This window comes from Salmo salar, chromosome 09 (assembly GCF_965601325.2).
Source record: "Salmo salar chromosome 09, fSalSal1, whole genome shotgun sequence".
Lineage (NCBI taxonomy): Eukaryota > Metazoa > Chordata > Actinopteri > Salmoniformes > Salmonidae > Salmo > Salmo salar.
In genome coordinates this window covers 17,189,981-17,204,377 of record NC_138299.1, presented here as the reverse complement: position 1 = coordinate 17,204,377, position 14,397 = coordinate 17,189,981, and the positions used below count along the sequence as shown (strand labels likewise).

The 14,397-nt window shown below is 47.5% G+C and overlaps 1 protein-coding gene across 4 annotated transcripts in view; it reads left to right on the top strand.

The window, feature by feature from the left end:
* The window catches only part of LOC106610786 (rho guanine nucleotide exchange factor TIAM2-like), a 107,702-nt gene that overhangs the window by 44,855 nt on the left and 48,450 nt on the right, over positions 1 to 14,397 (top strand). For all 4 annotated transcript variants that reach the window (XM_014210361.3, XM_045723426.2, XM_014210362.3 and 1 more), the window contains 5 exons: positions 173 to 319; positions 3,753 to 3,809; positions 11,381 to 11,548; positions 14,093 to 14,197; positions 14,315 to 14,393. In XM_014210361.3, coding sequence (XP_014065836.3) covers positions 173 to 319; positions 3,753 to 3,809; positions 11,381 to 11,548; positions 14,093 to 14,197; positions 14,315 to 14,393 — 556 coding nt within the window. The remainder of the gene's footprint in view (positions 1 to 172; positions 320 to 3,752; positions 3,810 to 11,380; positions 11,549 to 14,092; positions 14,198 to 14,314; positions 14,394 to 14,397) is intronic.

The window sequence follows — 14,397 nt, the reverse complement described above, 5'->3', positions numbered from 1 at the left end:
GTTTTCTACAGTAGCTAAAGATGTTCAGTTAAGGTGTAAACTCTCAAAGGTAACCCTTTGACACGCACATCGGTGGAGTATTGGTGTAGGAGACTGAGGTTGAAGCAGGTTGATCGCTGTAAGTCTCGCTGCTGCGTTTGATCCTAGTGCTGACGGCGTGTTATGTCGTCAGATCTGTTCCAGGGACGAGGCCACACTGAGGCGGCGCTCCGTGTCCCTGAGCCAGAGATCACGTAACAAGAGAGGCCTCTTCTCCTCCCTCAAAGGCCTCGACAACTTCACCAAGAAGGGCCGCGACAAGAGGCCGTCTACAGAACAAGTACAGTACCTGAACGCACACTGAACACACACACACTGGCCCAGTAAGTCCATAACACTCCTGCAAGGAAATCAAATCAAGACTTTCTCACAATTCTTGGAGATAGTTCAAATGTGACCCTGGTGTGCTTTTTCCTCCATCCAATGAGATTTGGTTTATTAAACTCCTATTTTTCTCTGAGTATTTAGTGCATAATCCACTCTATGTAAACAGAGCATTCCAACCATAGGTGCAGGGGGAGTAAATTCTCTCAGGTTAGTAATTACACTTCCACACAGGCTCATTATTTATTGATATTTTCAGTCCACCCCCCTCTACCCTGAAGGTACTGCCCAGGAGAGTCAGTACAGTAGGTGGTCTATTTTAAGACCAGGAAAAGACCTGGTTCCCATGATCAAGCCTATTAGGAAAACCCATGGATTTGAGATAATGCTGTGGTTACTAGACTGAAGTAGGTGAATATTTTGAGGACGCCACTACGACCTTTCCTCTGATGTAGTCTTCGGCTTTGAGTTGCGTCTGTGAGGGAGGCTTCACTTTTGACGATTCATAAGTGTTTCTCCCGCCGTGTCGTAGCTCTCGCTGGAGCTGACTGACTGGTGGATCTGTGGTTGTACGGAACATGAAGCAACCATCTAAACGGTGGACACTGCTAACTTCCTGCCCCTGATTCTCCTTAGTCCTCTTCATAAGAGGAGGCCGTGTGTCCTTAATGCCAACAGCAGGGTCTTCCCTGCTCCCCCCAGTAATCTCCCCTCCCCCTCTGCGGGGGGCAACAGTATATGTGTGTGTGGTGTTATATGTTGTTTTAAGGTGTGTTCGGGAGCTCTAGCAGGTTAGCTAATGAGACCCAGTTTGGTTTCACAGCGCAGAAGGCTGGGGTGGCGCATGGCGAGTTGGAGCAGTGATGTAGCATGAATTATTAAAAGCCATATGTGGTAAATTGCAGCCTGCTGTACCGAGCCCTGCAGCGACAAACAGATGGTTTGTGTAAGTCCACAAAATATTAAATAGCTCCACGCTTTTTCACAGGTTTCCCTCCTAAGCGTAAGCACTCCAGTTGAGATACTTTTCTGCTCCTCTATGATGTTGATTCCCATTAAGAGTGGCTAATTGCTTCAAAGGGGTTGTAGAGGGATGACTCCAGGGGTGGTGCGTGCAGGGCTGGCGTGGTGTGAGAATAAGTTTCCCATCTTTCCTAGAGACTAGTTGAGCCTCTGTGACGTTATTGCTCATGACGTCACACATGTTTATTACAGAGGGGTTTTAGACAGCAGGCTGATCTTTAATTCCAAACTCTCTCACTCCTTTACTTTCTCTTTCTCATATCCCCTTTCCTCTTTCCTTGGCTCTCTCCTCTCTCTTTCTCTACTTCTATACTCTAAACATTAGTCACCTCCCACGTCACATTGAGTCATCTCCCTTGACTAAGCCAAAATCTAATTTACCCTGGTTGGTCATTCCAAAATCAGAACCTCTCCCTCAGCACAGGACAGGCCCTCTCCTCTCCTCTCTCTGCTAGACAAGAGGGTGTAGCATTACGCTAGAAGCTAGCTGGCCAGGGTTCAGTAGCTGTAGTAGACAAGACCGAGGAGGTTTAAGATTCCCTAACAGTCAACCCGTGGTTTTTCCACCTACTATAACAGGGCCTGCTCCGCGCTGCACACAGCATGGGTTAGGTAGACAGAGGTCAGTGGGTTAGGTAGACATGGGTTAGGTAGACAGAGGTCAGTGGAGTACTGTGTGTGTCACCACTACTGCGATGTTCATTTCTCATCGGAGTCTCATCTGTAGCGAGGCGGAGTGTTTAGGTGTAGCTGGGTTGAAGTACAGGAGAGTAGTTATCGGTCGTCCCTCTGAACCTGCAGAGTCACCCTTCCTAGAGGGCTAGCTACACTACTTTGACGACACATACTAGTCCCAGGAAAGAAATTAAAGGCTTTTAAAATAGCCACACATTTGTGAATCGTTGCATTAATCAAGTGTGCAACGTGATGTGCAATGTGATTTAGATGAGAAGTTCCTGTATAATTTGAATTGCTATCCTTATTTAGTTTGTCTATATACTATGGTATTTACAGTATTCTAATAGTATTCTAATTTGTTTGTCTATATACTATGGTATTTACAGTATTCTAATCGATGCACTCACATATAGAGGCTTTGAATGTGGCTTTGGCCAAATCAAATTGTATTTGTTACATGTGCTGAATACAACACGTGTAGACTTTAACGTGAAATGCTTACTTCCGAGCCCTTTCCCAACCATGCAGAGTTAAAAAGTAAGACGAAAGCAAAAGCGACACAATAAAAGAACAATAGCAAGGCTATATAAGGTCACCGAGTCAATGTGTAGGGGTACGAGCTAGTTGTTGTAATAGTACATGTAGGTAGGGGTAAAAGTGACTTGGCAATCAGGATAGATAATAAACAGAGTATGGTGTGTTTGTTGGGGTGTCAGTGCAGTGTGGGGGTAGAGTCCAGTGAGTGTGTAAAAGGGGGTAGAAGCTGTTCTGGAGCTTTTTGGTCCCAGATTTGGCGATCCGGTACCGCTTACCGTGCAGTAGCAAAGAGAACAGTCTGACTTGGGTGGCTGGAGTCTTTGACAATTTTTAGGGCCTTCCTCTGACACCGCCTGGTATAGAGGTCCTGGGTGGCAGGGAGCCGCTCACTACCCTCTGTGGCGCATTGCAGTCGGATGCCAAGCAGTTGCCATACCATGCATTGATGTAGCCAGTCAAGATGCTCTCAATAGTGCCGCCGTAGAACTTTTTAAGGATCTGAGGGCCCGTGCCTTTTCAGCCTCCTGAGGGGGAAGAGGCGTCGCCCCCGTTTTGAGGGTTCGCGTGGCAGATGTCTTGCCTACCCTCACCACCTGAGGGTGGCCCGTCAGGAAGTCCAGGATCCAGTTGCAGAGGGAGGTGTTTAATCACAGGATCCTTAGCTTAGTGATGAGCTTTGAGGGCACTATGGTGTTGAACGCTGAGCTGTAGTCAATGAACAGCATTCTCACATAGGTGTTCCTTTTGTCCAGGTGGGAAAGGGCAGTGTGGAATAAGAGCTAGAGAGCTAGAGTAAGAGATATTGAGAGGGAGAGGTGTCCCCCACCCTCCTCTCTGCCCTGGTGGGCGGTCTCTCCTTTCATCTCTTCCCTCTCTCTTTCTCCTGCCACACACAAGTCTTATTAGCCTCGGTCCTGTTTCTGTCTCCACCCTGCTTATTACTGCCTTCTTCTGGGGCCCCACAGGCTGCCTCTGCTCCATCCTCCATGGAAATGATATCAAAGCACCAGGCTCTCGCTGCTCACTTTTTAATTAGCTACATAGTAATAATGTGTGTGTCTGTGTAATATGTCTGCTGCTATGGGTCACTGCTGTTTCATAGATGACTAAGGGGATTTTTACAAGTCGATGTGTGTTTCTCTTCGTTGCAGATCTTTGAAAGTGATGAAGGAGGACAGGCCTACTGTCTCCCACACACTAGTTCTGAGGTGAGTCTATGTTACCATTTTTTATATGACCGTTTCATAAAATTGTATCACCTTTTTAAGAAATATGGATATCAAAATGTCAAAATACCATATCTTTTTTTGGACGTCTGCTTCGGATTAGATATCAAACAAGTGTCAAACAATCTTGTAGTTAATTGAGTGAGCGTCTACCGTCTCGATTTTCTCAGTGAGCGCATATGGCTGAAACATGCATACGGCTGAAACATGCATACGGCTGAAACATGCATACGGCTGAAACATGCATACGGCTGAAACATGCATACGGCTGAAACATGCATACGGCTGAAACATGCATACGGCTGAAACATGGAACAGCAGTATCACGCGTCTCACCAAGCTTCATGGTTACGAATTACGATGACCAGCCGTGTGACGACATCTCCCAGGTGTTATCACAGGTCAGGGGTTAGGGGTCATGCCTGCATGTCGCGTCTGACTCTGCAGATTTAGGGCTGTGGTCTGTACCACGCGTAGGGCGTGATCAGGATGATCACGGATCAGGATGATCTGCAGTCGTCTAACTCGACTGCTGTTTCTGTACATCAAAAGGATGAGAAACCTGCACCCCAGTGGATCTAAAGGGGTACACAAACCACAGGAAGAGATACTATACAGAGACAAGATCATAGAGCTCTAAAGTGAGTTGTTTAACCTTCCGCAACCAATTGGTCATCATCAACGTCTTACCCACTAGTAACCTTTAGACACCATGTCCAATAGAAGCCCACGCTGACATTCTACCCCTCACTGTCTAAAGGTGTCAGCATGCATGAGTTGGGCTGGCGCCTAGCCGAACCGAACGAGTGTGCTCGCGTACTCCCTTCACCGTCCTGTTGTGTTGGTTTCATGTTAATTCATTCTGTGTTCCCGGTCCAAAATGACCGCCCGATTTATAGCTGATTATAAATCCATAATAATACATATATTATCACCTAATGTTGTGTTAGGTCTTTTTATCAACTTACGTTCTTGTGAACATTAGAAGTTAAAAACGTTTCAATTTGCTATTTATGGCCTGTTGGCCTCATTGACCTGAGATCATACAACTCGTTATTGAGTAAAAAGCTGTATTGATTCTTTTGACTGTAACATATTGTGCTATTTATCACTGACTACTGTGTGTCAAAGTTTAACAAGGACTCTCTCCTCCTCACCAGTGTCATGATCAAAGATATGATCAAGAGCCTCACATACAGAATATCGTTTGGTCATTGTGCTGCCACAGAATGAATTGTGAGCAAGGCCTCAAAAAAGCTTTATGTACCAGAGCTGCGAGAAAAGTTCTATATATTATTGAAACAATGCTGCGATTGTTTCTGAGAATGCCAACAGGTGTGGTTCCTGTGGGGGAAAGATTATATTGGGAAAGGTTCCCGTGGGGGTTGCCATGGAAGCCAAGAAGGGGAGTGAGGTGTGTGTGTGTGCGCTCAAACACACATGCATGTGGGGGTCTGGGAGAGGAAGTGTGTCCATCTGATGAATGGGCATGTGCCTGAACTAAATTTTATACACAAATTGTAGTCTCACCCATTGATTTCTAATGACTGGTCATTTTTAACCGGGAACACCACAGGTGTACAAAAGTTAAATAAAACACCCAAAATGTAATGAAAATCATCAAAATGTATTTTGTGTGTTCAGATGCCCTGTGTGGTTAAAGTCATAGAACCTTATGACAATCAGATTAAATGAACTGCATTTTTCAGAGAGAGAACTTGTAAATCGGTCCAATTCGACTAGAACACAGCAGGAGAGTTAAAAGACCTTCGCTTGAAAAACTAGAAAAAAGCGGCAATAATAATGTTTGCTAATTTATTTGAGACGTCGTCGCTAGTATACTCTTCCTCAAGATACTCAGAATTAATCTAAGATAACTCAAGAAATCTGTCATTCATTTTGTCGTTTTTGCCAAAGAGATCTTAGTCGCGAAACAAAAAACGAATCGTCTCTCGTTGAATGCCAACAAAGACTTCATTGAAGAATCCCCACCGAACTGTTTCGGATGGGAATTATGCGGACGCCTTAAGCAGCAGGGGTAAAACCTCCAGACTTGTTCTGGTGGTGTATCTGGGGGCTCCTCTTTATAACGTGAAGGTGATAATTCCAAAGTATTGCGAGACGACAGTGTTAGGAAGCTCTGTCAGTGTGAAAGTGGGGAGTGAACACCACAAATTCTCACAATCTGAGCGCTAACATAATGTAGCTGCGGCTGTAAACCCCCTTGGATCACACATTGAAATGATTATTACTATCTGTCAGGTAGTAGAATTTTCTCACACAGACAGCACTGTACCTCTGTCTGTGGCTCTTCTGCTCTCCTGTTCATCCATAGAAAACAACTTGTCCTGAACGTGTTGGGATCTATGGGACAGATAGTTTGACATGCAAACGGGTGGTCTGGTCACAACGAGCACACAGCTAGAGCAGTATATCTGTCCGGCACAAAGCTCTGCATTGAGAGTGAGTCAGAGAGTAGTGGACCAGGGTGAATGTGGCCAATGTTAAAACCATATAGCCACCTCGAACATCAATTGCTCCACCCAGCCACAGAGTAGGATGTGGCTGAAGGAGGGACAAAGATGGCCTTTCTTCAGGACGAGCATTCAATGTTGTTGGGAAAGTGTCACGATGTTTTCCCACCCTGGAGTTGGATGAGGACACACGTCTTTCCCAGAGGCCATTTTTAATTTCTGAGAGATTTATGATCTTATAGGTCAGAGAGGAGACAAGCAAGCTTCATTGATTGTAGCCCCATTTTGCGTTTCATCCTGTCTCTCTGTTCTCTATCCAGTCAGCACGCTCTCCTGTTTGATGGCTTTGACTTGTTCTCTAGCAGTTTTGGGTCTTTCTGGATCTTAGTTTCAGCAATGGTTCTATTAATCAATCATCTCCAACTCCCATAATGCACTGGGTGGATGGGGGGCGTGTGGGGGGCGTGTATGTGCGGCTATGTTCTTTTATGAGATGGGCTTCTCAACAGGCTGGTGATCTGTTGACATGGTTTAAACAGGCTAGGAAGGAATGCTGCAAATCGGGGGAGCTTCAGCTTGTTGATGAGGGATATGGAAGGCTCTGACAGTGGCTGCCAGCGAACCCTCATCACCTGTATCCCTTAGGAATGAATGGCATCATGGTGCTCCTGTACAAATCTTTGGCTCTCCAGAGACTGTGACAGACCATGACAGTCCTGTGAGATCCCCCTGACCCCCATTTCCCCCACCATGCCCCTGTTCCACCTGTCCCCGCCTCTATTCAACCAGCAGCTCTCTGACCTGTTGTACTGTAGTTGACCTCTCACCCCCTTCCTCCGCCCCCGTGCTGTTGCTGCCCCCATCCCTCCTTTTCTGCCACGCTTTGTTACCCATGAGCACCGTCACCTTACATGTGAGGTCAGAGGTAAGGGAATGCCCTGATGTTAGCTTCTCCCTGTGTGGAGTGGTCAACTCTGGTCTTTTTTCACGTTGGCTTGTGAATTTTACTATTATTTTTGAAGAAACTGTTTGGGGAAGATATTTTAAGAACTAAATGTACTTAGAAGGCAGTGTGCTTTGATAATGGAAATAGACTATGGAATTATTTAATTCTGTTCTGTTTCCTCTCATTTAAAAAAAATGTTACAAATACTACAGCTCAGGCAAATCTTTGTGTATGTTAGCCTGTTGCTAGGAGGCACTGTACAGAGTTGAACGTGTTTTGGAGTGGTGGTTAGCTCTCACATGAAGTGTCCATTACTCTTGATTCCATTTTAGAAGGTACCGACCGGATGCTGGTTGGCTGCGAGACATGATTTCCCCTCTCAAGTGAGGAAATACTGAAGTTTGGGTTTGCAAACAAACACACACACATTAAGGGCCGACGCATGCCGAGGCTTGGCTTGGCCCGTGGAAAGTTGACCAGGCCGTTACAACCCTGCCTGGGGCCGTGAATGAGTGCGCAGTCACTCGGCACCTACCGGGCTTGAGGTGAAGAGGCAGACTGGTCACCAACCGCCAACTGAACGTTTTAGTTTCCAGTCACACCATGTTAGATGGACGGACAGACAGACAGGGTGGTTGTTATGCAACCTTTGCCCGGTTTTCTCTCTGAATGTATAAACATGGCCTCATTAACCCACAGGAGTGGACAGAAAGTTGTAGAACAACCAGCTCTCTGTTGCTTGGCCAAAACATTGGTAGGCTTTATGCTGGCAGTGTTCTCAGGTTATTCTTTCCAAATGGACATGTTGCTGGAAAATTCAATGACTGTTTTCTTGTACACGTTTTTTCCAGCCACCTTGGTCAGAAAGCCACTTTGTGTGTGTGTGTGTGTGTGTGTGTGTGTGTGTGTGTGTGTGTGTGTGTGTGTGTGTGTGTGTGGTGTGTGATGTCCCCACAAGGATAGTTAAAAAAGGAAAATTGTCCTGGGGACAAAGGCTATTTTAGGGTTAGGGAAACTAGGATTTTGAATGGAAATCAATTTTAGGTCCACACAAGGATAGTAAAACATATGGTGTGTGTGTGTGTGTGTGTGTGTGTGTGTGTGTGTGTGACGCATATGTTTATGCCCGACAAACATCATCGACCAAGTCAGAGAGACCTTAGTCTCCCAGTCAGGTCTCTAGGGGAGAATGTCTCCCAAGGTTTTCCTCTGTGACACACCCAGACAGACAGACAGACAGACAGACAGACAGACAGACAGACAGACAGACAGACAGACAGACAGACAGACAGACAGACAGACAGACAGACAGACAGACAGACAGACAGACAGACAGACAGACAGACAGACAGACAGACAGACAGACAGACAGACAGACAGACAGACAGACAGACAGACAGACAGACAGACAGACAGACAGACAGACAGACAGACAGACAGACAGACAGACAGACAGACAGACAGACGCCACTCTGTTGGCTCTCCAAGTGGTAGAACTTCACCTCTCTCCTCCAGACCTTACCATAGCAACTGGAAATGTCTATCTCGTTGTGACTTTTGAAACATGTTTGAGTGGTTCTTCGCGATGTGGAGCCTGTATAGCAGCTGTGGTCTGTGGTGTTACTGTGGCGTCGCCCACAATCTCTTTCCCTTCAGAGACATGGAGTCGCAACCAAAACCCAAATACTGCAGCTTCTGAGGCCCAGTGGCAGGACACAACCCAGCATTAATGCTAACCCCAACCTCATTGTTAATGTGGATAGGGGATAATTGGCCTAAGGGCCTCAGATGGTCTCCTGGAAAGAGCCTGTAAAGGCAGCCATTAATCCATCACTAAACATGAAATCATCTGGATGGCACTTAGAACTAAATGGGGCTATTATTATCATGATGATGCTAAGTCGTTTTGTAGATCTGTGCAGATGTCGCCCGTCTAGACACGTTCCTCGCAAACTCTGCCAATAGCCCCCTGTAATCAATCCTCTTGTGTACACCATCATTATGATGGCTATTATATGAAACGACTCCATCCTGTGATGTCTAAATGGCTAATTGCATGACATCTCTGCACTGAACTTAGAGCCACTGCCAGTTTCTGCATCGGTTTAATGGAAACCTATTGATCTGTCCTCTGTTTTTCTCTCTCGCCCTCTCACTTACCCTCTCTCTCTCGCCCTCTCACTTACCCTCTCTCTCTCGCTCTCTCACTTACCCTCTCTCTCTCTCGCCCTCTCACTTACCCTCTCTCTCTCTCGCCCTCTCACTTACCCTCTCTCTCTCGCCCTCTCACTTACCCTCTCTCTCTCGCTCTCTCACTTACCCTCTCTCTCTCTCGCCCTCTCACTTACCCTCTCTCTCTCTCGCCCTCTCACTTACCCTCTCTCTCTCGCCCTCTCACTTACCCTCTCTCTCTCGCCCTCTCACTTACCCTCTCTCTCTCGCTCTCTCACTTACCCTCTCTCTCTCGCCCTCTCACTTACCCTCTCTCTCTCGCTCTCTCACTTACCCTCTCTCTCTCGCCCTCTCACTTACCCTCTCTCTCTCGCCCTCTCTCTCGCCCTCTCACTTACCCTCTCTCTCTCGCTCTCTCACTTACCCTCTCTCTCTCGCCCTCTCACTTACCCTCTCTCTCTCGCTCTCTCACTTACCCTCTCTCTCTCGCCCTCTCACTTACCCTCTCTCTCTCGCCCTCTCACTTACCCTCTCTCTCTCGCTCTCTCACTTACCCTCTCTCTCTCGCCCTCTCACTTACCCTCTCTCTCTCGCCCTCTCACTTACCCTCTCTCTCTCTCGCCCTCTCACTTACCCTCTCTCTCTCTCGCCCTCTCACTTACCCTCTCTCTCTCTCGCCCTCTCACTTACCCTCTCTCTCTCGCCCTCTCACTTACCCTCTCTCTCTCGCCCTCTCACTTACCCTCTCTCTCTCGCCCTCTCTCTCGCCCTCTCACTTACCCTCTCTCTCTCGCCCTCTCACTTACCCTCTCTCTCTCGCCCTCTCACTTACCCTCTCTCTCTCGCCCTCTCACTTACCCTCTCTCTCTCGCCCTCTCACTTACCCTCTCTCTCTCGCCCTCTCACTTACCCTCTCTCTCTCGCCCTCTCACTTACCCTCTCTCTCTCGCCCTCTCACTTACCCTCTCTCTCTCGCCCTCTCACTTACCCTCTCTCTCTCTCGCCCTCTCACTTACCCTCTCTCTCTCGCCCTCTCACTTACCCTCTCTCTCTCGCCCTCTCACTTACCCTCTCTCTCTCGCCCTCTCACTTACCCTCTCTCTCTCGCCCTCTCACTTACCCTCTCTCTCTCGCCCTCTCACTTACCCTCTCTCTCTCGCCCTCTCACTTACCCTCTCTCTCTCGCCCTCTCACTTACCCTCTCTCTCTCTCGCCCTCTCACTTACCCTCTCTCTCTCTCGCCCTCTCACTTACCCTCTCTCTCTCTCGCCCTCTCACTTACCCTCTCTCTCTCTCGCCCTCTCACTTACCCTCTCTCTCTCTCGCCCTCTCACTTACCCTCTCTCTCTCTCGCCCTCTCACTTACCCTCTCTCTCTCTCGCCCTCTCACTTACCCTCTCTCTCTCTCGCCCTCTCACTTACCCTCTCTCTCTCTCGCCCTCTCACTTACCCTCTCTCTCTCTCGCCCTCTCACTTACCCTCTCTCTCTCTCGCCCTCTCACTTACCCTCTCTCTCTCTCGCCCTCTCACTTACCCTCTCTCTCTCTCGCCCTCTCACTTACCCTCTCTCTCTCTCGCCCTCTCACTTACCCTCTCTCTCTCTCGCCCTCTCACTTACCCTCTCTCTCTCTCGCCCTCTCACTTACCCTCTCTCTCTCTCGCCCTCTCACTTACCCTCTCTCTCTCTCGCCCTCTCACTTACCCTCTCTCTCTCTCGCCCTCTCACTTACCCTCTCTCTCTCTCGCCCTCTCACTTACCCTCTCTCTCTCTCGCCCTCTCACTCACCCTCTCTCTCTCTCGCCCTCTCACTCACCCTCTCTCTCTCGCCCTCTCACTCACCCTCTCTCTCTCGCCCTCACCCTCTCTCTCTCGTCATCTCGCCCTCTCTCTCTCGCCATCTCTCTCTCTCCCACCCTCTCTCTCTCCCGCCATCTCGCCCTCTCTCTCTCTCTACTTTCAGAGACTGGACAGCTTGGCCAACCACTACTCTCTGGCTCCCCCTGAGGGTGGCCTGTGGGAGAGCAGTGGAGAAACACTGACCTGTGTGTACATGCCCGACAGCCACGCCATCCAAGTGCCTATGAGACGAGACCATACAGTGGCTGATGTCGTCTCCCTAGCCTGCAAGGTGAGAGTCACAGAAGGGATTGTTATGATGTTCATGTTCCCAAAACTGAGCCCTGTGAGTGTTAATATTACGGCAGATATAGCTTTGATTTGAACAGAGGCACTTAAGAGAAAAGCTTTTACTTGAGGTTATGCCTTGCTTTCATTAATCCTGCTTTTATTTATTTTTTAAACAACACTCTGTCAATGTAATCATGTTAAAAGCTCCAGTCTGAGTAATTTGACCAACCCACGCTCTACTGCCTTTTGTGACCCACTCATGTATTTATTTATTGTGATGCCCATTGTAGAGCTCTGGCTTGTACAGTAGACAGTTCCAGATGTTTACTGTGTTGTCTCATTATCTGTGTGTCTCATTGTCTGTGTGTCTCATTGTCTGTGTGTCTCATTGTCTGGCTGTCTCATGGTCCGTCTGTCTCCCGGCCCACACACACTGCACTCTCTGACCTGTGTGTTGGCACTGGTGACACACACTCACCTGCCCTCACTCTGTCTCTCAGGTGTGTGACAGAGTAGATGGCTAGCTAGTTAATTCTCACACCCACACTTCTTGTGCCGGGACGATACCAGGATCGCGATACTTGTTAGTATCATGGCAAGGAGACACAAAGCCGATTTTAACTTCTCTAGGAAAACAGCCCTATTGTTGGAAATAAACATTAGGTTATCCGAACGATATCATAACCGCCATCGATAAGAGACATTACTGTGAAGCTGTATTCATCGACCTGGCTAAGGCTTTCGACTCTGTCAATGACAACATTCTTATTGGCAGACTCAGCAGCCTTGGTTTCTCAAATGATTGCCTCGCTTGGTTCACCAACTACTTCTCCGATAGAGTTCAGTATGTCAAATCAGAGGGCCTGCTGTCCGGACCTCTGGCAGTCTCTATGGGGGTGCCACAGGGTTCAATTCTCGGGCCGACTCTTTTCTCTGTATACATCAATGATGTCGCTCTTGCTGCTGGTGAGTCTGATCCACCTCTACGCAGACGACACCATTCTGTATACTTCTGGCCCTTCGTTGGACACTGTGTTAACAAACCTCCAGATGAGCTTCAATGCCATACAACTCTCCTTCCGTGGCCTCCAACTGCTCTTAAATGCAAGTAAAACTAAATGCATGCTCTTCAACCGATCTCTGCCTGCACCTGCTCGCCCGTCCAGCATCACTACTCTGGACGGTTCTGACTTAGAATATGTGGACAACTACAAATACCGAGGTGTCTGGTTAGACTGTAAACTCTACTTCCAGACTCACATCAAACATCTCCAATCCCAAATTAAATCTAGAATCGGCTTCCTATTTCGCAACAAAGCATCCTTCACTCACCCTCGTAAAACTGACCATCTTTCCGATCCTCGACTTTGGCGATGTCATTTACAAAATAGCCTCCAATACTCTACAAATTGGATGCAGTCTATCACAGTGCCATCTGTTTTGTCACCAAAGCCCCATATACTACCAACCACTGCGATCTGTACGCTCTCGTTGGCTGGCCCTCGCTTCATACTCGTCGCCAAACCCACTGGCTCCACGTCATCTACAAGTCACTGCTAGGTAAAGCCCTGTCTTATCTCAGCTCACTGGTCACTATAGCAGCACCCACCCATAGCACGCGCTCCAGCAGGTATATTTCACTGGTCACCCCCAAAGCCAATTCTTCCTTTGGCTGCCTCTCCTTCCAGTTCTCTGCTGCCAATGACTGGAACGAACTGCAAAAATCTCTGAAGCTGGAGACTCATATCTCCCTCACTAGCTTCAAGCACCAGCTGTCAGAGCAGCTCACAGATCACTGCACCTGTAGATAGCCCATCTGTAAACAGCCCATCTATCTACCTACCTCATCCCCATACTGTATTTATTTATTTATCTTGCTCCTTTGCACCCCAGTATCTCTACTTACACATTCATCTTCTGCACATCTACCATTCCAGTGTTTAATTGCTATATTGTAATAACTTTGCCACCATGACCTATTTATTGTCTCACCTCTCTTATCCTACCTCATTTGCACATGCTATATAGATTTTCCTACTGTATTATTGATAGTATGTTTGTTTACTCCATGTGTAACTCTGTATTGTTGTATGTGTCGAACTGCTTTGCTTTATCTTGGCCAGGTCGCAGTTGTAAATGAGAACTTGTTCTCAACTAGCCTACCTGGTTAAATAAAGGTGAAATAAAACAAAAATCCAGAGTCATATTTGTTTTCCAAACTATAGCACACAATATTTATACAGCAGGTTTTTAAAGGACTGTGTTTTCATTTTTGCCATATCGCAACACTGGTATTGTCACAGCCCTACACACAGCACAGACACATGTCCACACACACTTTATTCATTCCACAGGTCATACTTGACGCCACTTCATCTTAATCACCTTGGAGCTGTAGTGAAGACATCCCATGTCACATGATAAAACAGCGCAGACATAACCAAATGCCTTTTTTGTTTAGACCAGGTATCTGTTCTAGACTAGTTGTGTTTGCTGTGTATTGCCGCGTTCAGTGCGTTTGACAGACAGTGTTTTCCTGTCACAGTTGAGTCAGCTGGACCCTAGCCTGCACTGTCTCAGACTACACAGATGCTTGGCCCAGAACGTAGAGGTCCGCACCCCTGCACCCAGCGAACTACTACATGACCTGGTGAGAAAACACACTATTCAGCGTAATACTTCCCTGGAAATTGGAAGTCGTGTTTAACATCACTGGTTGACGTGTGGAGTTGTGGTTTCTAAGCTGAGATGTCCCTCTTCTGTGCAGTTGTATGACGAGCTTGAGGTGTTCCTGCTGAATGTATTCACCCTGCACATGACCAGACCTGTCTGCACTGGGGACTTTGGTGA